The sequence below is a fragment of the Benincasa hispida genome, chromosome 9 (genome assembly GCF_009727055.1).
Source record: "Benincasa hispida cultivar B227 chromosome 9, ASM972705v1, whole genome shotgun sequence".
NCBI classification, from domain to species: Eukaryota; Viridiplantae; Streptophyta; class Magnoliopsida; order Cucurbitales; family Cucurbitaceae; genus Benincasa; species Benincasa hispida.
In genome coordinates this window covers 77,173,118-77,197,118 of record NC_052357.1, presented here as the reverse complement: position 1 = coordinate 77,197,118, position 24,001 = coordinate 77,173,118, and the positions used below count along the sequence as shown (strand labels likewise).

The 24,001-nt window shown below is 34.3% G+C and overlaps 2 protein-coding genes across 3 annotated transcripts; one reads left to right on the top strand and one right to left on the bottom strand.

Moving 5' to 3' along the window:
• Nucleotides 1–10,183: 10,183 nt before the first annotated feature.
• Nucleotides 10,184–15,382, top strand: LOC120085676. 2 transcript variants are annotated; one of them, XM_039041810.1, is made up of 6 exons: nucleotides 10,184–10,846; nucleotides 13,082–13,141; nucleotides 13,349–13,411; nucleotides 13,693–13,761; nucleotides 13,970–14,220; nucleotides 15,246–15,382. In XM_039041810.1, exons 1-5 carry the CDS (start codon nucleotides 10,448–10,450, stop codon nucleotides 14,213–14,215), a joined length of 837 nt encoding a protein of 278 aa, XP_038897738.1. In that variant the 5' UTR covers nucleotides 10,184–10,447; the 3' UTR covers nucleotides 14,216–14,220; nucleotides 15,246–15,382. The 2 variants fall into 2 exon arrangements, with proteins under 2 accessions (XP_038897738.1, XP_038897737.1); XM_039041809.1 differs by lacking the exon at nucleotides 15,246–15,382 and having other exon boundaries at nucleotides 10,231–10,846; nucleotides 13,970–14,596.
• Nucleotides 15,032–20,513, bottom strand: LOC120085675 (aberrant root formation protein 4). Its single transcript, XM_039041808.1, has 14 exons — nucleotides 20,126–20,513; nucleotides 19,524–19,700; nucleotides 19,260–19,406; nucleotides 18,615–18,681; nucleotides 17,832–18,010; nucleotides 17,673–17,732; nucleotides 17,376–17,526; nucleotides 17,234–17,293; nucleotides 16,861–17,123; nucleotides 16,668–16,739; nucleotides 16,487–16,564; nucleotides 16,197–16,394; nucleotides 15,695–15,746; nucleotides 15,032–15,494 (listed from the first exon to the last, which is right to left on the bottom strand). The coding sequence occupies exons 1-14, from the start codon at nucleotides 20,231–20,233 to the stop codon at nucleotides 15,283–15,285; spliced, it is 1,824 nt and encodes a 607-aa protein (XP_038897736.1). The 5' UTR covers nucleotides 20,234–20,513; the 3' UTR covers nucleotides 15,032–15,282.
• Between the last annotated feature and the right edge of the window lie 3,488 nt (nucleotides 20,514–24,001).

Sequence of the window (24,001 nt, the reverse complement as noted above, 5' to 3'; positions counted from 1 at the left end):
GACATAGGAACTCTGTAGTACAAAGAGTGCAGTTGTCGGTCTTTAGTAGAGTGGCCAACAGTTAATGGATGTTGGATAATTTAATTAAAGAGTTTAATTAATTATCCAAGTACGATTGAAGCTTCAATCTATGGGTCTATAAGGTTCTCTATGTAGCTCAACATGATTAATTTGAATTGTTCAAATTAATTGAGGAAATAACATATTTGATACATTATAAGTTATATGTTATATTTGATATAACATATAGTTATATATACACATAATAAGTTAGTTATTATATATATAATATATATATATATATATATATATATATATATATTATATATATATTATTTATATTTATTTTAAATTTAAATTTCAAATTAAGGGGAGGGAGTTACAACTCTCTACCCTTAATTCTCTCAATCAACGTGGAAGTGGGAGGTTTTTTCATGCAGGATGATTTTTTTCGTTTTATCGATTGTCTTCTTCATAGACTCTTCCAAGAAAAACTCCATCTGAAATTTTTTCAAGAATCCTCCCTTGCTCTCTAAAAAATTATTTTCTTCACTTTTCCAAAATCTCATAGCCCACACACTCTTAGAGATTCTCATCCCAAAAGAGAATACAAAGGTCTCACTTATGGTGGTGCCTTAGTTTTTTAGATCGTGGTTGATCATTCGTGGAGAAGAGGATTTCGTGATAAAGGGTATGAAATTATTGTCTCTTTTTCTCTTAAAGCATGATTTGAATTTTTTTATTGTGATGCATAATTTAGGTTTTGTAAATTTTTATTATGTGAAAAATAATTTGGGACCGATCCCCGCTTCCAAAGTGGACCTTAGGGTTTCTTTAATTGGTATTAGAGCGTGATTTTGGTCCTAATTTTTTTATTTTTTCCATATTGATTTTATAGAATTGGTGGGTTGCATTCTGAATTTTTTCACATGATGAATGGATGTTGAATATATTACAATTTCTGGATATTTCGGGATTGGACTTTGGTTTTACTGCTTTATTTTACAATTGGTTTATAAGGGCCCTGTGTTTTGGGCATAATTAAAGTTATAGAGTCTGTAATTCAATGTCATGTGTCATTCGTTATAATTATGGTGAATTTCTAACGAGGCTAAATTCAAGGAGTTTCGAAGGAATTCACAACTGTACATTGACTTATATATAGTAGTATTGCAACGCTAGGGCGGAACAAAATGGTTTTTCCCTACGATTTGTATGACCTTGATCTCTCTCATTAGTTTGTGTCAATTAACCGAGATGGAAAGAACGAACCGATCCGCATGCAGTTCGATTCATGGCTTGGCTGGTTTGTGTCCAGTTCGCTTGGTTCAAGCGGTTTGTGGTCGTTCAGGTGCTGGACGGTCCCGGTTCGTGTGGTTCAAAACTTGTATTATACCAGTTGACTATTATTTTTGTAAATAGTTAGATATTTTTTTATTAATTAAATTAATATAAATATTAATTTAATTAATTGTTTAAGAGTTCAATCCCGGTCCAATATATTTTTTTAAATTATGCATATGATGTATGATTTATTTTATATATTTATATGTCATAAAATATGCCATATAGTAAAATCTCACCATAGGTTATGCATTTTTCATGCATTATTTATAATATAAATGATACATATATAGTTGCATGATTTAATTTATAGCATGCTTTATACATCATGTAATATAAATGTTATAATATATGGTTGCATGCATTAATAACATTGTCATGTATCATTTATATTATAAGTGTTATAATATATAGTTTGAATATATGGATGAATGTATGTTATTAATGATTTCACTACTTTATTATATAAATGTTATATATGTTAAGTAATGAAATAGAGTTGCATGAAGTATGTTACTACTTTAGATTATTTTATAATTGTTATAATTTACCGATATATGCGTGCACATGCAATAATTGATTTTAAGCTATTTCATTTCTTTTATAAAAGTTACAATTAAATGAAAATAGAATTACAATCAATAATTCGGAATTGCATGCAAACCTTAGGTCAATAACATTTTTTAAAATAGTTTTAAAACATGATTCACATAGACCTACTATGACATTTCTAATGAGATTAGAAATTAGTTTAATCCTTTAATTAGCTTAATAGGATTAAATTGATTTTAATTAAGTTTAAATTTGTAGCAAATGTATCTAAAAGGAACATTTTGTCTAAGGCTAGTTCTATCTACGCTAAGGTATTTAAACTGACGGAAACAAAATACCCCTACCTAGGAACTAACTTGAAAAGGTGAATTAGATAGATTTTCTACAAGCATGCAATTATTGATTAAGGTTTATTAAAGTGTTTAATGAACATTAATCGAAGTTGTTCTGACAACCATCCGCACAACTCAAACATGACACTCTGAAAAACATATTAAATACTCGTATGCAAAAAGGGGCATATGTTAGAGAACACGCTCTCAACATGATGATCAACTTCAACGTGGCAAAGATGAATGGGTCTGTCATCGATGAAGTTAGTCAGGTTAGCTTCATACTAGAATCTTTACCTAAAAGTTCCATGCAGTTCAGTAACGGTGCTGTTATGAACATAATTAACTTTAACCTGACCACTTTGCTAAAAGAGCTATAGACTTTCCAGTACTTAATAAAAACCGAGAAACAAAAGGGTGAGGCAAATGTTGCTTCATCCTCTAAGAAGTTCTACAAATGTTCGATTTTAAACTAAGTGTGTGCTTTCTTCTTCTTGCACCAAAAAATGGAAAAAGAAGAAAGGGGAAAGCTAACCAACCAGCTGCCACCCAAAAGGGCAAGAAGGCCAGGGTTACAAAGAGAATCTGCTTCCATAGCAACCATGAGAGATACTGGAAGAGGAATTGTCCCAAATACTTGGCAGAAAAGAAGAAGGCCAAGCAAGGTAAATATGATTTACTTGTTATGGAGACTTGTTTAGTGGAGAATGATGACCCAGCCTAGATAATACATTCAGGTGCCACTTGAAGGAATCTTTGAAGGTTCTTGAACGGAAGCGTGGAGATTGATCCAAAATTTATTTTCACAAAATGAAAATTACAAAGTACAAATGTTATGCATAATCATAAATTTAGAACATGCAAACAAAAAAGAAATGAGAGAACTAACCCTTGAAGAACGATATTCTTCATGTGTCCTCTTCTTCAAAAATCACAAACTCGAACCCCACAATGGACACCACTACTTGATTGCTTCAGTATTCTTTGGGTGAGGATCTAGGAGTTTTGTGGGCTTTGGCTATTTTGGAAGAGAGAGATTTTGAGAGAGATGAGAGGAAGTGATGAGATTCAGATTTTCTCATAACGTTTTTATGGATTTATATCCCTTTGTGAAACCACACTAGGAAGAAGAATAAGAACTCTCTCCTACCCTACTATCGCGTATTAGAGAGAAAAGAGGGGGAGAGAGTTACAACTCCCTTCCAAAATGATTTTTAAAATAAAATAAAATAAAATTAATTAATTTACTTTCATAGATCAATTTAATATATATTTATATGATAACTACCTTATCCTATAATATATATTAAACTATATGTTATATCAAATATAACACATAACCTATAGTTTTTTTCTCTCATTAATGGCATTTAATATAAATCTAATTGCTCGTAATTACAACTGGGTCAAAATTACCGTTTTGCCCTTATAGTTACATATAGCTCATTAAGTACCAATAATCCCTCAAATGAACAATAAATTATAGTCTAACTATGACCAAACTTTTCTCGGGCCAGGAAAGAGTGTGACGCCACATTGTTCAAGCTTCAGAATCAGCCCTTGAGGGAGCAACTTATCTACTTATCCCGACGTTGGAGAAGGAGTGAATTCCTTCTTATGTAGTTGTGTTCCCAACTCTTCAATCAGATGAATTTCCAAAATGGTAGGCTTGTCGAGTCTACGATCTAGCCACTTTCACCCATACAAATCAAAGGACCGTCCTCATGCGCAAGGGTTCACAACTCACTCAGAATTCAGGTCATGTCACCTATGACCATTCTAGTGAAATGTAAGTCTCTGTTATGAACGATGTTATATAATGAGACTAAATATTTCGTAATCCAGCCTTATACAAACTCCTTTGTATATAATATCCTCACTCACATGTTTCCACATGAATGATCACTATCAGATAATTTGTAACACTTTACATCAATTGTAAAATTTACAAAACGGGCCATACTCGTAGTGTCATTAGGATAAGGTTTTCAGCCTTATCCATCTACTACAGACTATTTAGGTTATCATTTAGGTTATCCCTAAACATGATCCACCTATATGTCTCTACATACATGTTTAAGCTACAAGATAACCTTGGATGTTAGTTTATTTGTTTGTGGTTAATGCAACTAATTTTGAAATAAAACATCACATATTTTATGACATAGATAAAATGTTTGTATACAATTACAAACTATAGAACCCTATGAGATTTAGGGTATCAACCCCAACACCACCAACCATGTTTGTTCTTCATTTCAGGGAATTAGTTCTTAGCAACAACTAAAGGTTGGGTAGACGACGATGCGTGTTGAAACTGGGCACGTCGTCTCAGCTATAGCAGTGAGAGGCCTTCGACTCTACTTACAAAAATCTTATGTTTTATTAGATAATGTATATGAGGTTCCAAGCTTCAAAAGGAACCCGATTTCTGTAAAATGTCTTATAGAACAATATTACTCTATAAATTTTCAAGTAAATAAAGTGTTTGTTTACAATAATGGAGTATTATTTACAGTAATGGAGTACATATTTGTTGTGCTAATCTTGAAGATAATTTATATGTGCTAGGATTGTTAGCAACTAAAACTCTCCTAAATACTGAACTGATTAAAGCTGTGGCAACTCATGATGAAAGATTTAAAATTTCTCCTAAAGAAAATGCCCATCATTGGCACATGAGATTAGGACACATAAATCTCAATAAAATTGAGAGAGTGGTCAAGAATGGACTTCTAAACGAGTTATAACAAAAAATCTTACCTGTGTGTGAGTCATGCCTTTAAGGCAAAATGACTAAAAGATCTTTTACTACAAAAGGTCACAGGGTCAAAGAACCCTTAGAACTTGTACATTCAGATCTCTGTGTTCCGATGAATATTAAGACAAAAGGAGGGTTTGAATATTTCATCATTTTTACTGATAATTATTCTAGATATGGGTATGTTTATTTAATGCAACATAAGTTTAAAGCTCTTGAAAAGTTCAAGGAATACAAGACTGAAGTTGAAAACACATTAAATAAAATCATTAAAACTTTTCGATATGATCGAGGTGGAGAGTACCTGGATATAAAATTCTAAGACTATTTGGTAGAACATGGAATTGTATCCCAACTCTCGGCACTTGGTACACCTCAGTGGAATGGTGCATCAGAAAGGAAAAATTGAACCTTGTTGGACATGGTTCGGTCTATGATGAGTTATGCTTCCCTACCAGACTCGTTTTGGGGTTATGTAGTACAAATTGCATCTTATATTTTGATCTATGTTCCATCAAAAAGTGTTACTGGAACACATTTGGAATTATGGAATCGTCGTAAATGCAGTTTACGCCATTTAAGGATATGAGGTTGCTGAAGGATCCCAAATTGAAGGGAACTAAAATATGAATACAATATCATATATTTTAGTAAATAGACAATGAGTTTGAATAAAATATCATATATTTTATTAAATAAACAAGAGTTTAAATAAAACATCATATATTTTATTAAATAAACAATGAGTTTGTTCATTACATTTACAAACTATAGAACCCTACGAGATTTAGGGCATTGACCCCAACAATTATCCAACACATGTGCTTGAGGCAAATCCTAAGAAATTTGAACCTCGTTCAAAATTGTGCCTATTTGTAGGTTATCCTAAAGGAATGAGAGGTGGTTACTTCTACTATCTTAAAGATAATAAGGCATTCGTATTGATAAATGCTACCTTTTTAGACTATGACCACATAAGGGAGCATCAACCCCGCAGTAAGATTATATTGAGTGAACTTTCCAACGAAATTACTGAACCTTCAAAATGAGTTGTTGAAAAACCCAATACCTCAACAAAATTTGTTGAAGTTGGATCATTTAGTAGATCAAATCCACCTCAAGTGCTGAGGGAGCCTCGACGTAATTGGAGGGTTGCGAACCCACCCGTTTGTTATATGGGTTTAACAAAAACCCTAGTTATGGTAGCCGATGGAGATGTTGAGGATCCATTGTCTCACAAGAAGGCAATAGAGGATGTTAACAAAGATGAGTGGATCAAAGCTTTGGATCTCAAAATGGAGTCTATGTACTTCAATTTTGTTTGGGAACTTGTAGATCAAACCGACGATGTTAAACCTATAGGTTGCAAATTGATTTACAAGAGAAAATGAGGTTCTGATGGAAGGTGCAAACTTTCAAGCTACACTTTTGGCAAAAGGTTATACCCAAGTTGAGGGAGTCGACTATGAGGAGACTTTCTCACTTGTTACCATGTTGAAGTCTCTCCGGATCCTTCCGTCTATTGCCTCATATTATGATTGTGAAATTTGACAAATGGATGTCAATGCTGCCTTTCTGAATGACAATCTTGAGGAGACTATTTATATGGAGCAACATGAGGGATTCATAATCTAAGATAAAGAGCAAAAATTTTGCAAGCTTAATTGGTCCATTTATGGATTTAAGTAAGCTTCTCAATCTTGGAATATAAGATTTCATACTGCGATTAAATCTTATGGCTTTGATCAAAATGTTGATGAGCATCGTGTATACAAGAGAATCATCAATAATTCAATAGTTTTTTTTAGTGTTATATTAGACGATATCCTACTCATTGGGAATGATGTAGGTCTACTGACTGAAATTAAGAATTGGTTAGCAATCCAATTTCAAACGAAAGATTTGGAAAGAAGCGCATTTTTTTATGGGCATTTAGATCTTTAGAGATCGAAAGAACAAAACGCTAGTCCTATCTCAGGCATCGTACATTAACAAGATGCTTGTTAAGTTTCGATGCAGAACTCCAAGAGAGGTTTACTCCATTTCAGGCATGGAGTTATACTGTCTAATAAACAATGTCCTAAGACACTCCAAGAAGTTGAAGAAATGAGACAGATCCCCTATGCATCGACCATCGATAGCCTAATGTATGTGATGTTATTTACTAGACTTGACACCTACTATGCAGCGGGGATAGTTAGTAGATATCAGTTTAATCCAAGATTTGATAACTTGATGCTCGTTAAAAATATCTGCAAGTATCTACGGAGAACAAGAGACTACATGCTCGTGTATGGTTCTAAGGATTTGATCTTTACAAGATGCACAGACTCTGATTTCCAAACTAATAAGGATTCTAGAAAATTCACATCAAGATCAGTGTTCACTCTTAACGAATGAGCAGTAGTCTGGAGGAGCACCAAGCAGAGGTGCATTGCTGACTTTATTATGGAGGCTGAGTACGTAGCAGCTTGTAAAACTACTAAGGAAACTGTGTGACTCAGGAAATTCATGAAGATCTGGAAGTAATTCCAAATATATCAAAGCCCATCACTCTTTATTGTGATAATGGTGGTGCTGTGGCTAATTCCCGAGAGCCTAAAAGTCATAAGCGCAGGAAGCACATAGAGTGAAAGTATCATCTCATCTAAGAGATTGTGCATCGAGGGGACGTGATTGTCACACAAGTAGCTTCAGAGCACAACGTTGCTGATCCATTTACAAATTTCCTTACGGATAAGGTGTTTGAGGGTCACCTTTAGCGTATGAGTCTACAGGACAGGCCACATTTAGTTTAGGGCAAGTGGAAGATTTTGTACCAGGCGCGTATTATAGCCTATTTTATTGTTTTATGTGTATTTTTATATTAGTATGACTTCTATGATGTACACTAGCTTCAAGACAAGTGGGTGGTTGTTGAGGTTGATGTCCTAAATCTCATGGATCCTGTAGTTTAGAATTGAACATACAAACATTTTATTTATTTAATAAAATATGAGATATTTTATTCAATATTTAGTAGCATTAACCCATAAACTAACATCAAATGTTATCATCTGTAGCTTAAACATGTATGTAGAGACATACAGGTGGATTATGTTTAAGTGATAACCCAAATGGTCTCTAGTAGATGGATAATACTGGAGACCTTATTCTGGTGATACTACAAATACGACCCGCTTTGTAGATGTTACAATTGTTGTAAAGTGCTACAAATCATTTGATCCTGGTCATTCACGTAGAGATATGTAGAGGTATTCTATACAAAGTAATTTGTATAAGACCGAACCATGAAATGACTAGTCTCATTATATAACACCATTCATAATAGAGACTTACATTACATCGGAATGATCATAGGTGATATGACTTGAATCTTCAGTGAGTTGTGAACTCTTGCCTATAAAGGTGGTCTTTTGATTTGTATGGATGAAAGTGGCCAGATCGCCGACTCAATGAGCCTAGCACTTTATGGGATTCGTCTGATTATGGAGCTGGGAACACAGCTACACAAGACGAAATTCGTTCATTCCCTAATGTCAGGGTAAGTAGATATATTGCTCTATTAAGGGTTGATTCCAGGGCTTGAACAATGTGGCGCCACACCATCTCTTGGGCCAAGAGGAGTTTAGTCATAGTTGAACTATGACTTATTGTTTATTAGAGGGATCAGTGGTACTTAAGAAGCTAGATGTAACTATAGGGGTAAAACGGTAATTTTGACCCAACTATACTTACGAGCGATTTGTGAAGGCACACCATTGATTGGTTATATCCAATTGACACAAAAATATATCTATAGTACGAAGAGTACAACTATCGATCTTTAGTGGAGTGACCGACAGTTAATGAATGTTAGGTAATTTAATTTAAGAGTTTAATTAATTATCCAACTACCATTGAAGTTTCAATCTACAGGTCCACAATGTCACATCTTAGCTCAGTAGGGGTTATTGACATCAACCCTTCAATATATGTCAAATCCATCAAAATGTAAAAATGTACTCCTACAACACTTTGATGAAAATGTAACAACACAATTAAGACTAACATTTACATCAAATATTTTAAAACACCATTTTAGCTCGTGTACTTTCATATAAGTTCAATTTTAATCTCTATACTTTCAATAAATCTTAAATTTAATCTTTACAACTATTTTTTTTTCCAATTCTTTATAATTTGAAAACACATTTACATATTTGTTTAACATTAAAATTATTATTTAATATATTCAATAAAAATGAAAGAGAAAAATATCTTTTTGGTCCTTAGGTTTTGGGACTAGTTTTTATCTAGTCCTTAGGTTTCGGGCCTAGTTTCTATCTAGTCATAGGTTTAAAAAATATTATACATTTGGTTTTAAAGTTTTGAGTTTGGTCTCGATTTAGTACATAAGTTTCAAAATGTTACAATTTTACCCTTAACATTTGAGTTTTGCTTCAATTTGGTCTCTATGTTTCGAGATTTACACTTTTAACCTCGACTATTCACTAAATACTCATTTTCTATTTTTAGTGTTAATTTATGTTAATAAATTAAAAATTATCAAAAGAATTATAATTAATTAAGTTCAACTATTTTTTTTATCACTTTTAAAATTAAATTTAAAAGTTCACTCCAGGACTATTTTTAATTAATTAATAGAAATTGATGTCAATAATTGAAGTGAGTATTTAATGAAAAAATGAAGTTAAAAATGTAAAATATTGTAATGTAGGAACTAAATTGAAACAAAACTCAAATTTCGATGGTGAAATTAGAAGATTTTGAAATTTAAGGATTAAATTGAAACAAAAATCAAAATTTAAGAACAAAATGTATAATATTTTAAAGCATAAGAACCAAATAGAAATTAGACAAAAAAAAAGAATAATAAATTTAAGATTTGTGGTAAAAATTAAAATGAGATATTTTAAAGAAGAAGGGACCAAAATGATAGTTTTAATCCAAAGCCGACCCGACCCGAGTAGTTGAGGGGTGGGAGTGGGAGAAGAATAAGGAGGAAAAAGCGGTGAGGGAAATGAGAAATTAGGGTCCGGGTTTACGGAAAAACCCGAAACAGTAATGGAAGCTGTCACTTTTACGTCTAAGGGCCCCACATATCCAAGAGCTAATTTAAATTAAAATAGAAATTTTGTAAAAGGAAAAAAGAAAAAAAGAAAAAGGAAAAGAAAAAAGAGTGAGAGTGGAAGGCCCACGCCGAAGCTGACAAGGAAGTGGAACAAAGAAGGGAAACCTGAACAACCACCACATAGCAAACCCCACTCCCTTTCTTTCTCTTTTTATCTATTTTTTTTCCCTTCCCTTCATTCTCTCCCCCAATATTTATACGCTCCTTTACTCTCTCCGCCACCCTCTTTCTCTTTCTCTTTCTCTTTCTCTTCTCTTTCTCTCCTTTGATTCCCCTTTCTTCTTCTTCTTCTTCCCCCATTTCCCTTTTTTCTCTCCGCCGATCATGCTCTACGACGACCAATGGCTTACCGCTGCCATGGCCGACGACACCCTCGTCGCTGAGTTATTGTTTAGGTTGAAGCAGTCGCAGGCTGTCTTGCCTTCTAAATCTCCTCTTCCTGTGACGGTCCCCTTTACATGGGGGATTAGACAACCGAGGTCCAGGATGTCCACGGCCACGGCCACGTCCACGGCGGCGGCGGCAGCGTCTGCTATGGCTACGGTGGCGGTCAGATGTGGCGATGTTGTCTTGCACAGGAATAATAAGGATGTTGATTCCACTAGATGCAGTCCTACCACTCCGCTTTCATGGAGTGGTGGAGCTTCTCCTTCTGCTACGCTTGATGGTTTTGAGGACTCGAGCCGTCCTGCTACTCTCTCTCAGGCTGCTTCCAGATTTAAGGTTCTTGACTCTTTCTCGATTCTCTTCCCATTCTCTATTGTGATTTATGCCGTCTGTTTTGGATTTTTGTACTTTCGTCTCTTTTCTCGGCTCTGCGTGATTTGCCTTCCCGATCTTTCTGATTTTTGTCTTTTTTTTTTTAAAAAAAATTTTTTTTACGAGTTCTCTCAAATCTTAACGCCGGCGTTCTTAATTATGTTGTTTTCTCGGCGGTGGTGTCGGCTGCGGATTTTAGGCGGCCGGCGGCGGCGTGGATTCTCAAATGAAACATTCTTATCTCGGAGAAGCTTTGTATATTGTATCGTCACCGTTTTTCTCGTTTGTTTTTCCAAGAATCTGATTCCGTATTGTGAAATCTCTCCTGATTTCCTCTTCCTTATTTTTTTCATCAGTTAACCGAAACGAAGTTCCTCTCTCAGAACTCACACACCTGCAAATCTCTCAATTCCATAACCGCTCTGTACTTCACCAAACAGTTTCCAATTCTCTCCATCAATGGTGGACAATCCTCACAAATCACCGTCGAGAAACCGCTCTTTAATACCATAAATCCACAAATACACTACTAGATTCTCCAAAAATTTCCACGTTTCAGGTCAGAGAATGGACGCTGGTTGAAAATACTTAGCGTTTTCTTCTCGCCTCTTTTCAGCTCCGTTTTTTCGACTCCAAATCCCTTATATCTTCAAATTGACCAAAACGCCCTTCACATCCCTCGCTAGATTCCAAACCTTTCAAAATCATACATCGAGTCGCTGTTTCGTCACGCACGAGATTTTATAAACTCTCTTCCATCGCCGACGGTCGGTCTACCCAGGGACCATAGCAAACGCCTCGAAACTTCTTCCCTACAGCCATTGTCCTTTCTTTTTCCCCTCCTTTTGACCTTACTACCACTCGACGCGGAAAAGATTCATCACCAACCGCGAGGGTATTTTGGTCACATCAACACATTCTGAGCCGGTCTGCTCGAACCAGCGGTCAGATTCGACCGCCGACGACGCTACCAAGTGAGAGGTCCCATATTGGATCAGGTAAGAGAAGAAACGCTCGCAAGAGAAGATAGGTCTGCGTTAGGTTTGATGCAGACTTGTTATCTGGGGAGGGAGTAATTATCAGGTGTGGCGATGGTACACGGTTGGTTCCTGTGTTCGCTTTTTTGAAATATTTTTAATTAGAAAATGGAAACTACCCTATTTGTTTATGATTAATGGATAGAAGTAGAATAACAGAAATATTCGATAACGAATTTGAATTTGGATCGTGAAAATGGTTGGGGGAAGACATATAAATATATTTATAAATAGAATTGTTTTTATAAGTTGTTGAGCTGAGAAGAGGAAAAGGAAGATCCACGTGACCAAGTCACGCGAGGTGGGAAAGCAAGACATGAGACGGGTTCGGGTATGGTCGCAATCTTAAAGTGACCACGTGGAATTCATGATGTGGCGTGTGATTCTGGTAAATGTGAATTTGGGTCCTAATTTGTTTCCAAAAATAAACATCCCAAACAATACCTATCTTTAAAAAAAAATTCTAATTCTATCGTGGTATAGAAAATTTTTCATACTACATACCTAAATATATATGCTTCTTGTTTTCTGAAAGAATACATAAATATATATGTATCTAGTATTCCCCTTTCTTTCTCAGTAGGAGGAGAGGGAAGAGAGAAATAGATCTGTTTCAAACTTTGTGCTATTTTTACTTCTTTTTTTTTTCTTGTACCAATGCCGATTCATTATTGTTAATATGTTTGTAATTTTGATTCTTATTATTGGGTTTGATAATTGGAGTTGATTTGAGCATTTTGTTAATTGTTTTGTGATAATGGTCCTCATCAATATATTTGGAGTTGATTTTAAAGTTTGTGTTAGTTGTTTTGTAATATTGATCTTTTGTGATAATGATCCTTATCAATATGTTTGGAGTTGTTTTGTAATATTGATCTTTTGTGATAATGATCCTTANAGTTGTTTTGTAATATTGATCTTTTGTGATAATGATCCTTATCAATATGTTTGGAGTTGTTTTGTAATATTGATCTTTTGTGATAATGATCCTTATCAATATGTTTGGAGTTGTTTTGTAATATCGATTCTTGTTACTGGGTTTGGACTTGATTTAAACCTTATGCTAATTGTTTGGTGATATTGGTTCCTAGTGATACACTTTGTGTCAGTTGTTTTATAAATATTGATTCTTATTTTAATAGGTTTGGGGTTTGTTTTCCAGGGTGCTGCTGGAAATGAGTCGGTGGCTGGTAATACTACAAAGAGGCTAAGACGAAAGAAGGTAATTTCTTTTGGGAAAAATCAATTCTGTATGGCCGTATAATCCAAGCATTTGTTTATTATTGACTTTAATTGAGTTGTTGGCTTGCTTTGCTCTTGATGGATGAATGGTTCAACAACCAACTGTATATCTAAGACAGTAACGAAGTTTTTTTTTTTTTTTTTTTTGCGTTTATTTGATGACGTATTCTCTTTGTTTGTTTTCCAGACATTTGCTGAACTTAAGGAAGAGGAAAGCATGCTTTTGAAGGAGAAACTTCATCTAAAAATGGTATGGATCTTCTTTTGTTATCCTCTTTGACTTTCTTTCTTCCTTTTTTTTTTTTTTTTTTTTTAATATCATACTTCATATGTATGTATAATTCTTTCATTCTAGAATTTGTTCTGGGATAAAGAACTTTAAATTTATAATTTCTTTTATATATTTTTGTATTCTAAACTTTTTTTTATATATATATTTTGTTCAATATAAGACAAATTAGGGGCTGTTGCCTTTTCTTTCTTGTTTGCACCATCCTTTGTCTTTGAGAACCTAACTTACTTTTTGAACAGGAACTGGCCACTCTACGGGCAAACTTCGAAGAACAAAGAGCCAAGAATGAGAGTCTGAAGAAAATGAAGGTAATTCTGCCTTTTTTTTTTTTTTTTTTTTTATCTTCGATATGTCTGCTTTCATATTCCATGAACATCTGAGCTATTGTCTTGTTGCCTTTGTAAAGTTATAAAAAGATAGACAGAAAAAGGGTTTCAAAGATGTTGACGTTTCACACCCAATATTCTCTTCCTTGATTACTAGGCTTCTAAGAACAAAAAATCCTACTTTATGCAGGTGGATTTCAACTTGAAATACACAGAGAAATTCAGTACAAACTCCAACATGATGCCAGAAGAATCTACATCCACACTAACCCATCAAAGGGAAAGCTCAAATATTGAAAAATTTTCTCCTACATTGCCATTCACAGCATCAGGATCAGGTTCTTTCGAGGCTCAATCACAGAAGAACTGCAAATCAACCGAAGAAGATTGTGGCTTTCTCTTACCAGATTTAAATATGACACCCTCAGAAGATTGACTAAGGTGAAAATACATTAATTCTCTCTCTTTCGCTCTCTAATATGACATAGTGGAAGGATTCTGTGAAATTAAAGCTGGCAGGCACAGATAAGTAAAGTCATGAGCCCCAATGGCTTTACAATTTGTTGATGGCAAAAAAGTTTGCTATCTTGTAGAAGACCCAACCAGACTGTTATATTAGCATTTGTTAATTCCTGTTTTCTACAATTTTTTTTCTTTGTGAAGGCTGTAATTCTGTGGGTTAAACAAATTGTTGAATCCCTCTAGAATGGTGTAGGGTTTGATTCATTCGTTGTAGCGTTTATTATAGGTACATAGTCACGGAATTTGTTTTTTTTTATGACTTTGTTATAAAAATTATTTTTTTTGGCCATTTCTACTTTACTGCGCCTTCCTTCTTTTAGTGCTTTCTTACTCATTATGTATGTTCACACAAAAGTGCCTTAATGCAAAGCATTATAGCACAATTGATTAGAATAAGTGTTGAATCACAGATGGTTCTAACAATGAAAAACCCACATGAGAGAACGTGTATTACATGTTTTAATATAGAGGCACTATATGTTGAAGAGAATATTGATTTGTTTGGTCTCTACTTTAAATTTTGATTCATTTTGATCCTTTTAAAATGTCGATTTCAGTTTTTGTATTTTTGAAAGGGATCATTTTGATCTTTATTTCTAAAATCAACATAAATTTCAGGGAAGACTCTTGCAAATTTTTTGGCTACACTTTTAAGAAATTTAATTTGACTATTTTATATTGGTACATTCTAAAATTATCACTTAACTTGATATATTCTTAACAGCTAGCATCTCAAATTCAGTTTCTTACATTAAGTCAATTCATGAAAGATAAGGTTGAAGTTAATATAAATAAAACGGCAACGTCTTTCAAAACTGGGAAATGGACTTTTCCAATTGACTGTCCTTTGTTTTCATTTTGACTATACATGAAATTATCTTATGTAGAAATTAAGACGTTTGGCACTTCCATTTTTTACTGAAAACATGAAACATCTTGTGTAGAAGAAATGAAGACTTGGTCTCCACCAGTTTTTGAGATTCATCTCAACTTCTCTTCGACGAGCTCGATGCAACGATATAATACGAGCTCAACTGGGTTTAAGGCACACTCCATGTCCACCATTATTTGATCATAGTCGGTCTTGTTCTCCGACTTTATCCCCGTCACTAGCGTTCGGAGAGGTAGAAGCCATTCGTTATAGGATTTCTGCAAATTGCTCTTCAACAAAACTCCAGTATAGTTTGTATTTCCTGTTCCATGAATTTTGATCATGATTCACAATCATCAATAGTAGTTAAACATTAAGAATCCATATGTTCAAGCAGTTTCAGTTTGGCCAGCCTTTCTATGCCGTAGGAAAGGACAAATTCTAAATTATCTACTAGAAGGCATATGCAAAATGATGCTAATACCAGAAGGCACTAATATTTAACATTCAACAGTGATATACCTGTTGACTCTGTTATCAGCACATACCGGTGTAGATTGAGGGCTGAAAGAACCTGTACCACATGAAAAGTTTTTAACCGAATAATATAGAACCAAGATGAAGAAAAGCCAAACTCTTCATTTGTAATTTCTAGCCCAGAACTCAAATGCTTCACACCCTTCAGCAAGCTCCCTTTTCATAACAGACAGAGAGGATGTAAAGCACATATGTATTCTCCATGTATTATTTTGCATTTTAAAAGACCTTCCTGTAATTATACGTAATCACTAAGCATGGACATCACTATCCATTAAAGCTTAAATTTAAGAGTTGCATCAGTGATAGAGGTGTCCAATATGCATGATTGTATGTACTTGAAGATGGGAAGAATTGATGAACAAGGGTGAAACTAGTAAAAATGAAAACAAATCACAGGAATATATGGCTTTAGAAAGTGAAATGGGGGCAGGTAGAGCGAAAATAGTACGAAAGGGCAAGAAAGTTTTGTTATATAGTTGTTTACCGCATCACTCTGCTCTGGAAGGACTGGAGGACCCCCTTTTGGAGGCCTCAAAACCTGCTCCACCAATTCTAGGATACTTGCAGTCCAAAATGATGGTTCTGGATGTGCTTCGGTATCAATTTGCTGAATTTCAGTTGCTCTTTTCCGGCAAAGCTCTGTATGCATTTCTCCTTTGACAAGATCTAAAAGAAGTGCAACCTATTTTGAAGTTTTAACCATAAGGTCAGAGATGTTGCTAGAACCTGCGCTCATTAACATTTAACTGAAAAGGGAGGCTTGATTAGGTTTACCATAGAGGGAGAGTCACTATTCACAATTAGAGCTCTTAACATGTCGAACCTTTGAGAATATGGAATATCAGCAAGTAACTGGTTATGGTAGTTAGACTCAATCAGTTGATATCCTCATAGAAAAATTGCACCGTATTGAACTTAGCTTTGAGAGACAACAGACATAACTTAAGAAACTCACCTTTTTAAATAAATCAAACCCATTCCTCCTAAGTATTGTATCTGGTGCATACATGATAATTATCTGCACAGCCTGAAACGCAACTTGACCAACAAAGAAGAGTTTAGACAATCTTCACCCGACTCTATACATAATAATAAAAAGTAAAGAAGTTGAGTGCTCCATATGAGATCTGAAGAACATGAAATACTACCTGCAAAGCAGCAAATAGACTAGGCATATACGATATGTAGTCACTTTGTTTGTCATCTAAACTTTCAGACCCATTAATCCAAAGCAAGAAGTCAATAGCGTGTTTCTTTAGTTTCCAAGACAGAGCGGCAAAAGAGAGTATGTGCCTGAACATGCCTATAGCTTGCCATCTTTCAGTTTGTTTGGTTGTCAGTTTATCTTTAAGAGCACTCATTTTTTCTTCTGCAGCTTGAGCAACCTCTTCAGAAATAAATCCCCAAAGAACTGCACGAATAAAACAATAGAAAAAAAGATGGGAAACAAAAAAGAAGGCAACGGCATAGAACCTTTCATTTAAGTGTGCAAGGAGTTCTTTGAAATTAATGAACACAAACCTGAAAGACATGCACCGTGCTTGATGTAGGAAAAACAAGCCATATAATCATCTTCATCCTCTAGGTACAAAAAATGAACAAGGAATGATCAATGGATTAGAAAAAAAAATACAACCTTGCTAGAAAAAGTAGCTCGGTTTACCTCCAATAACGTTGTTAGAAATTTTGTCAATATCAGATCCATTGATAAGACCAGCATATGAAAACCCACAGAATGGAAGAAAGCATGACAAATTTGAGACGAAAGGAAGACAGCTTGAAACTTCATGGTTCATGCCGACTGAAAAGAGAGCCTGCATTACAATCATGCACTTGACATTTGAGACACAAACCAGTGGCACCAACAACTCTGAGCACAAGGAGAGAGAAGGTGGGGAAGAGAACCCAGACATGACTTCATGAACGAACTCTGCAAAATTTCATTTGAATGGACAAATACCATGATTTGCAACACATAGAGACCAAGCAGAGATTGGAGCTTCTCCTGTACTTTGCCATCCTGTATCATATATTAGAAAATCCTCGGGAGTCGGGAATAGTTGAAACATCAGGCAAATCATTGAAAGAAAGAACCATATCACATCAAAACAGCACATACCAGCAACTTTTCACATACTGACTGGATGGAACTGGCAATGTCCATCGCTCTGCCATATAAAGTGTCACACTTCACATCCCCTTCACTTGTTTCAAAATCCACTGCTTTAAGTGCATTGAGGACAACAGGAACAACTACTTTTATTTGCTCAAAATGACGCCTCTGAATTGAACAAATCACTGGAAACCAATTTGTCTTAGTGCTACTTAAAAATATATTAAAAAATTTCAAGAGAAAGATAAATATATCTTAAACTAAAGGCTTCATGAGCAAACCCTATGGACAAATAATGCCTCACTTTAATACTACACAAAAAGTGTGGAAGGGTGAAGGATGACATTTATTTTCAGTAATACATCATGTAGCTGAATTCAAGGATCATAGTGCCAGCGTCCTCCCACAGAAGATGATGACCATCAAACGTGGGGTCAGGTCCCCAATTTTCAATACTTACTCTAGGAGGTGTAATAATGGAATCGGACAAGGGATCACTAGTTAGTGGGACGTAGGAATGTTGTTAGTACATTTGTTGGTCTGTTAGTAGTATTATAAGCTGTCTGTGTTGTGGCTTTTCTTTTTCAAACTCGTATTTTGAATAGAACAGTAGTTCTAGGGTTGGGAGAGATTGCCAGTGCTTTCAAAATTGTTGGTTGTTATTGCGTTTGGGTTATATTTCTCATAATCGTTCTCATTTTTGGCAATTAAATGGATTGTGAGGAAGTAGGCTTACAGCTAGCAATCCAACCACCCTGCCCACAAAGATACTTACTATGTAGTTATTACCTTTTGAGAGCCCACTTAAAAAAGGGGCAACGCAATTGGTTGCTTTGGTCGTCTGCAAATCCAATGCCTGAAGCAATTGCAATAATTTTTTGTGAAGAACTAGAATATGCAATTAAACCACCATGTTAATCAAAAACGAGTTTAACTTATCTCCTCAAAAGAAGCATATTAGAGATCTAAAAGCTGCAACTTAGAGTCATTGCATGGAGTTATTAGGAATAAAATGTGCAGCTCATTTATGAAGCACATTGCTTCATATGCTTTCACTTGAATGCCTTGTATTAGAGGTAAATAATTTACTGTTTTTCATCAACCTGCTAACTTGAGCAAGGTTTAGAATCAAGAGTGGAAGTTCTTTTCTATTTTATTTTAATTATTTTCTGTGAGTCTGTGATTGTCTTGGCCCATTTGCGTTCATCTTGACTAATCTCATAGAACAATAACTCAACTCTACTACAAGTGTGGAAGATATAATAGTAATCTAATTATATAGATCATTTTTAAAAATCAAGTTAACCATTTTGGAATAAGAAAACCATACAGTTACAGACATCAACCAGTGAGCTAAAAGCTGAATGCCTAATCATTTGGTAATAGCTAAGAAACTGCCCAGTTACCACTATGAGGAATGTCAAACTGAAGTACCTCACAAAGAACTGACAGCATATCCCGTGGACTACACATAGTAACGAACCTATCAATAATTCTATCAACAATCTCCAGACATCCACCTACTCTTATAAACTTGGAAACTGCCTTTGGAAGATCAAATGAAAGAGCGTCAATAGTACCCTGCAACATTTGTGGGAAGGGGTGTCAGCTTGGAAAACAACTAGAGGGCAGCAAAAATCATAACTTAAAATGCCGGATATATCAAGATGAACTTATACACACACACGCACACAGAACCTGTTCTAATAAAGGAGAAAATATAAATTGATAAATCTCATTGAGAACTTCAAAGGCATCGCTCTCTGTATTTCCACTGTCCAATTCTGTTTCAGCAGCCTCGGAAATAGAATCAAGGTAATTCACCAGCTCAGATACCAGACCTTCATATTGATGGGTGTCTCCGTTTTCAATCGACTTGACAATAGACAAACAGATTGTTAAAATCCAGCCATTGTCAAAGTTACTAAACACAAAACAATAGTAGTCATGGGTTCGTTCACCATGTTTCATTTGATGGGGAAAAAAATGATTGCAGATAATCTTTGCCCCTGAATACACTACTATTAGAAAACATTCACATCATCCTTATCTGTAGAAGTATCATCACATTAAACAAAAGAACTTGCAGCCAGGTAAGCCGACTGCCGAAAATTTTATTTTCTTTGAGGTTCATTGCATAAAATCTTCAAAGTGACAGTTTTACAAGGATACAGTTTCAATACCTAACCGAAAAACTAAGGTCCCTGTTCTCGCTTAGTTAAATGGAGTAGCCAAAAACCAGCAAATCGGGGGGATGAAATTTGAGCAGAGATTTTCAAAGTGGTACTTCTAGGTCTTACCTTGGAGCAAGCTGCGAGTATTTCACGGAGCCGAAGCACTGAAGGACGATCATCGGACGGCACGGTGAGTTGAAGTTTAGACAAATAGTGATCATCGGCCTTCTCCATTGAAATAGCTTTCCACCGCTGTCACCTTGAGATCACTGTACACAGAGTTCTGATAACAATACCGGTTATTCTCTGTCGCCTACCGGCGGTTCTAAGTTTCGGTCAGCCGTGTCTCTTCTCCGGGGCAGGGGTGTTTCGGTCGCCTCGACGGGCCAAGAGGTAATAATCTTTTCCGAACGGATCTTCCCGGTTCGAATTTATATGGACGCTCCGGATTTGCAAATTCTCTTCTAATTTGAATCCTAATTACATTTCAAAGACTACATTAAAAAAAATGCAATAAAAAAAAAATGCTCTATGGCAATTTGATTCTTGGTAACGATGTATCGACGGTTTTATTCGGAGTTGTGGCCTAAAGTGTCGGTTGATTAAATTAATTATTAATGATGCAAGATTAATTTATACATTAGCCGAAAAAAGCTAACGTTATTATATATAATCTTGAACAATATATAGTTGACATAAGAGGTGGATCATGTTCAAGAAATAACCTAAAGGTCTATAGTATATGGTTAATGTTTTTATTCAAATCGTTCATGTGGAGATATGTGAGTAGACTATCTTATACAATTTGTATAAGATTGGACCACTAAACATTTAATCTCTCATTGTAAATCTATTAATTGGTGAGGTTAATATTTCATAGGATAGTCATGTGCGACTGGATCTTAATCCTAAGTGATTTATGAACTCCTGTGAGGTTAGTCATTTGATTTGTACGAGTGAGAGTGACTTAAAATGCCGACTCAATAAGCCTATCATTTTGGGACTTGACTAAAGGAGAAGTTGGGAAATAACTTCACGAGATAGAATTCACTATTTCTTGCTTGAGTGCTAATTTTGGATTTTGAACGTGAGGCCTCACCCTCTCACTAGCCCCAGAGGGACTTGGTTTATGGTTAATCACAAACAAACGGTTGAATTAGTGGTACTTAAACGGATGTTTAACCCAACTGTAATTATGAACAACTCGTGAATGATCGATTTGCTTATATTGATTATATGCATGGACCCAACTTGTCCTACAGTGCATAAGAGTTCAACTATGTGTCTATATTGACCTGTCTTGTAGTTAATGAATAAAAGTTAATTTAATTAAAGAGTTTAATTAGTCTTAGATCATTTGAGCTTATAATCTGTAGGTCGAAGAGGTCCTTTGCTAGCTCACCACAGACTAATAAGGATCAACTACGTTGAAAGAAAATTTGGAATTTTCAAATCTATGAGGGAAAATATTTATTGTATTTGAAACAATTAATTACACGATTTATTTTAAAGTTTATTTGAATGAAATTCAAGTTATAACTTTATGATATGAAGAATTAATTTATTTGAATATAATTTAAATGATTAATTATTTGGATGAGATCCATATAATTAAGTTATTTAATTTAAAGAAAATTTGAATTAAATAATTGAAGGAAAAATAGATATTATTTTGAATTTGATTAAAATAATTAATTATTTAATTTGGATGAGATTCAAATTAAAATCTACTAGAGATAAATATTTAAATATGACTTAGATATTTTAAACCATTTAATATGAGATATTATTTGGGTAGATATTTATTAATATTTGATATTATTAAATATTTAATTTAAAATCTATACAAAAAGATTATCTCAATAGGATTAAGAGAAACTCCATAGAGTTCTATAAATAGGGCCTTTGGTGTTGGGAATGTCCTAAAACTCATAGTTCGTATGTACTGGAAACATATTCTATTTATCGATAAAAGTATTATTGAGTTATTCATTCAATAAAATTTTGTTGATATTTCATTTTATTATAAAAATCCAATAAACAAAATACATGGCTATAATATGAATACTGTAACTTTATGTGGAGATATAAAAGTGGATCAAGTTTTAGTATATAGCCAAAATGGTCTATAAGTATATGGATGATATTGGATATCTCGTCTTGGTGACACTACTGTATGCGGCCCACTTTATATACTAATACAAATGATGTGATCCTATAATCATTCATGTGCAGACATGCAAGTGTGAGTATTCTATGCAAAAGATGTTTGCATAAGATTGGACCACGTAATAGTCACTTTTATTTATAATGTTCGTTTACTGTTAAAAACGACTATTTTAAATTCGATGATGTAGGGTAACTCAATCTTAATCCTGAGCTAACTATGAACCTTTGTTCATTCGAGATTATCATTTGATCTGCATATGTGAGAGTAGTTCAACAACACAACTCATAAGCCTCCTATTTTGGGGATAGGACCAGATATATAGCTGGAGACATAGTATTGCAAGATGGAACTCACTCCTACCCGATTTAGGGTTAGGTTCCCTTGAGTACTGTTTTCTGGTTTTGAACAATGGGCCCCACCCTCTCATGGTGGAGAGGGATATGGTTTATTAGTTGGACTATAAATAAATTGTTCAAATAGAAGATTAGTGGGAGTTTAATGAGCAAGATGTATTTATAGAGGTAAAACGATAATTTTGACCTAGTTGTAAATACAAATAACCTGTGAAGGATCGACTTACCGATTATGGTTAAAGTGGACAGAAATATATTTACAATGAGAAGAGTGCAACTATCGAGCTATAGTGGTGTGCCTCAATAGTTAATGAATATTAATTAATTCGGTCTAAAGAGTTCAACCAATTAATCTCAAATCGTTGGAGTTCATGATCTGTAGGTCCATAATGTTCGTCTATTAGCTCGTAAAATTATATTTTGGATAAGTGAATTGAGCGATTTTAAAACGTTCAAAATCAAAATTAGGGTTTTGAATTTGAAGTGTTCAAATTCAATCTGGGGTTTGATTTATTGTATTTGATACAATTAAAATGTTTAATTTTGTCGAAATTGAACAAAATTGGAGAAATTAGAATATTTAAATATTGATTTAAATATTAAATTAACATGAACAGGATTCGTATTTAAATTAGGTGTTTAATTAATTTAATATTTGATATTAAATTAATATTTAATTGTTTAATTAAATTTATTTAATTATTTATTTAAATAAAACATTTTCAAATTTTTGAAATTCAAAATTCAGTTTTGAATTTAATTAAATTTAAATTTGTGAAAATTAAATTTAATTTTGAAAAAGATCTCTTTTAAAAAAAAGGGAAGTTACCTAGTCCACTAAATCAGCTCCTTGAGATGTTAATGAGATGAAGATTGGAGTGCCTACATGATAATTCTTCATAAATATGTTGAATTTCAGCATTGAAAGGAGGGTGCATGGTGAATTTTTGAAATTCTGTTGCTTCTCTCCAAAACTCTTATCTTTCCCTACCAAATTGATCTCAATTCAGTGTTTCCACCACACAATCCAAGTTGTAGAATAGTAGAGAAAATCCTCTTGGTGGTCTATTGTGCATTTGGAGGCCAAATTCGTGGAGAAGTGCTGGAATTGTTGTGATCAACAAAGGTATTGTTCGTCTTGAAACTCTCTTTTCTGAAAATAGTTTTCATATATGTTTTTAAACTCAAATTAAGTGTAAATAGAACGCTTATTAACTATGATTTCTTCCGCTGCATACTTATGTACTCCATCATTTGGGTGCCCTCATAGAACACACATTCTATCAGAATAATCTCTACGATTACCCTAAAAGCTCCCCTCTAATATTTCTCCCAATTTTCTTAGAAAAGTTTAAGAAAATTTTCTTCTCATTCTCTTTATTCTTTTAAGAAGCGGTTTCCATAAATCAGATGTTTACCAGAGTCATAGCAAAAGAATATCTCATAGAATTGGAAGAATTCAAGAAGGAGACAACCAAT

What these genes read in the sequence shown, in the direction of transcription:
- LOC120085676 (XM_039041810.1), top strand. Translation starts at nt 10,448, where the DNA reads ATGCTCTACGACGACCAATGGCTTACCGCTGCCATGGCCGACGACACC. An exon ending in AGAGGCTAAGACGAAAGAAG is followed by an intron (nt 13,142 to 13,348) that starts GTAATTTCTTTT and finishes TTTGTTTTCCAG; the next exon opens with ACATTTGCTGAACTTAAGGA. An exon ending in AGAAACTTCATCTAAAAATG is followed by an intron (nt 13,412 to 13,692) that starts GTATGGATCTTC and finishes CTTTTTGAACAG; the next exon opens with GAACTGGCCACTCTACGGGC.
- LOC120085675 (XM_039041808.1), bottom strand. Translation starts at nt 20,233, where the DNA reads ATGGAGAAGGCCGATGATCACTATTTGTCTAAACTTCAACTCACCGTG. An exon ending in TGCTGTCAGTTCTTTGTGAG is followed by an intron (nt 18,682 to 19,259) that starts GTACTTCAGTTT and finishes CAATTGCTTCAG; the next exon opens with GCATTGGATTTGCAGACGAC. An exon ending in GCACGGTGCATGTCTTTCAG is followed by an intron (nt 17,124 to 17,233) that starts GTTTGTGTTCAT and finishes TTATTCGTGCAG; the next exon opens with TTCTTTGGGGATTTATTTCT.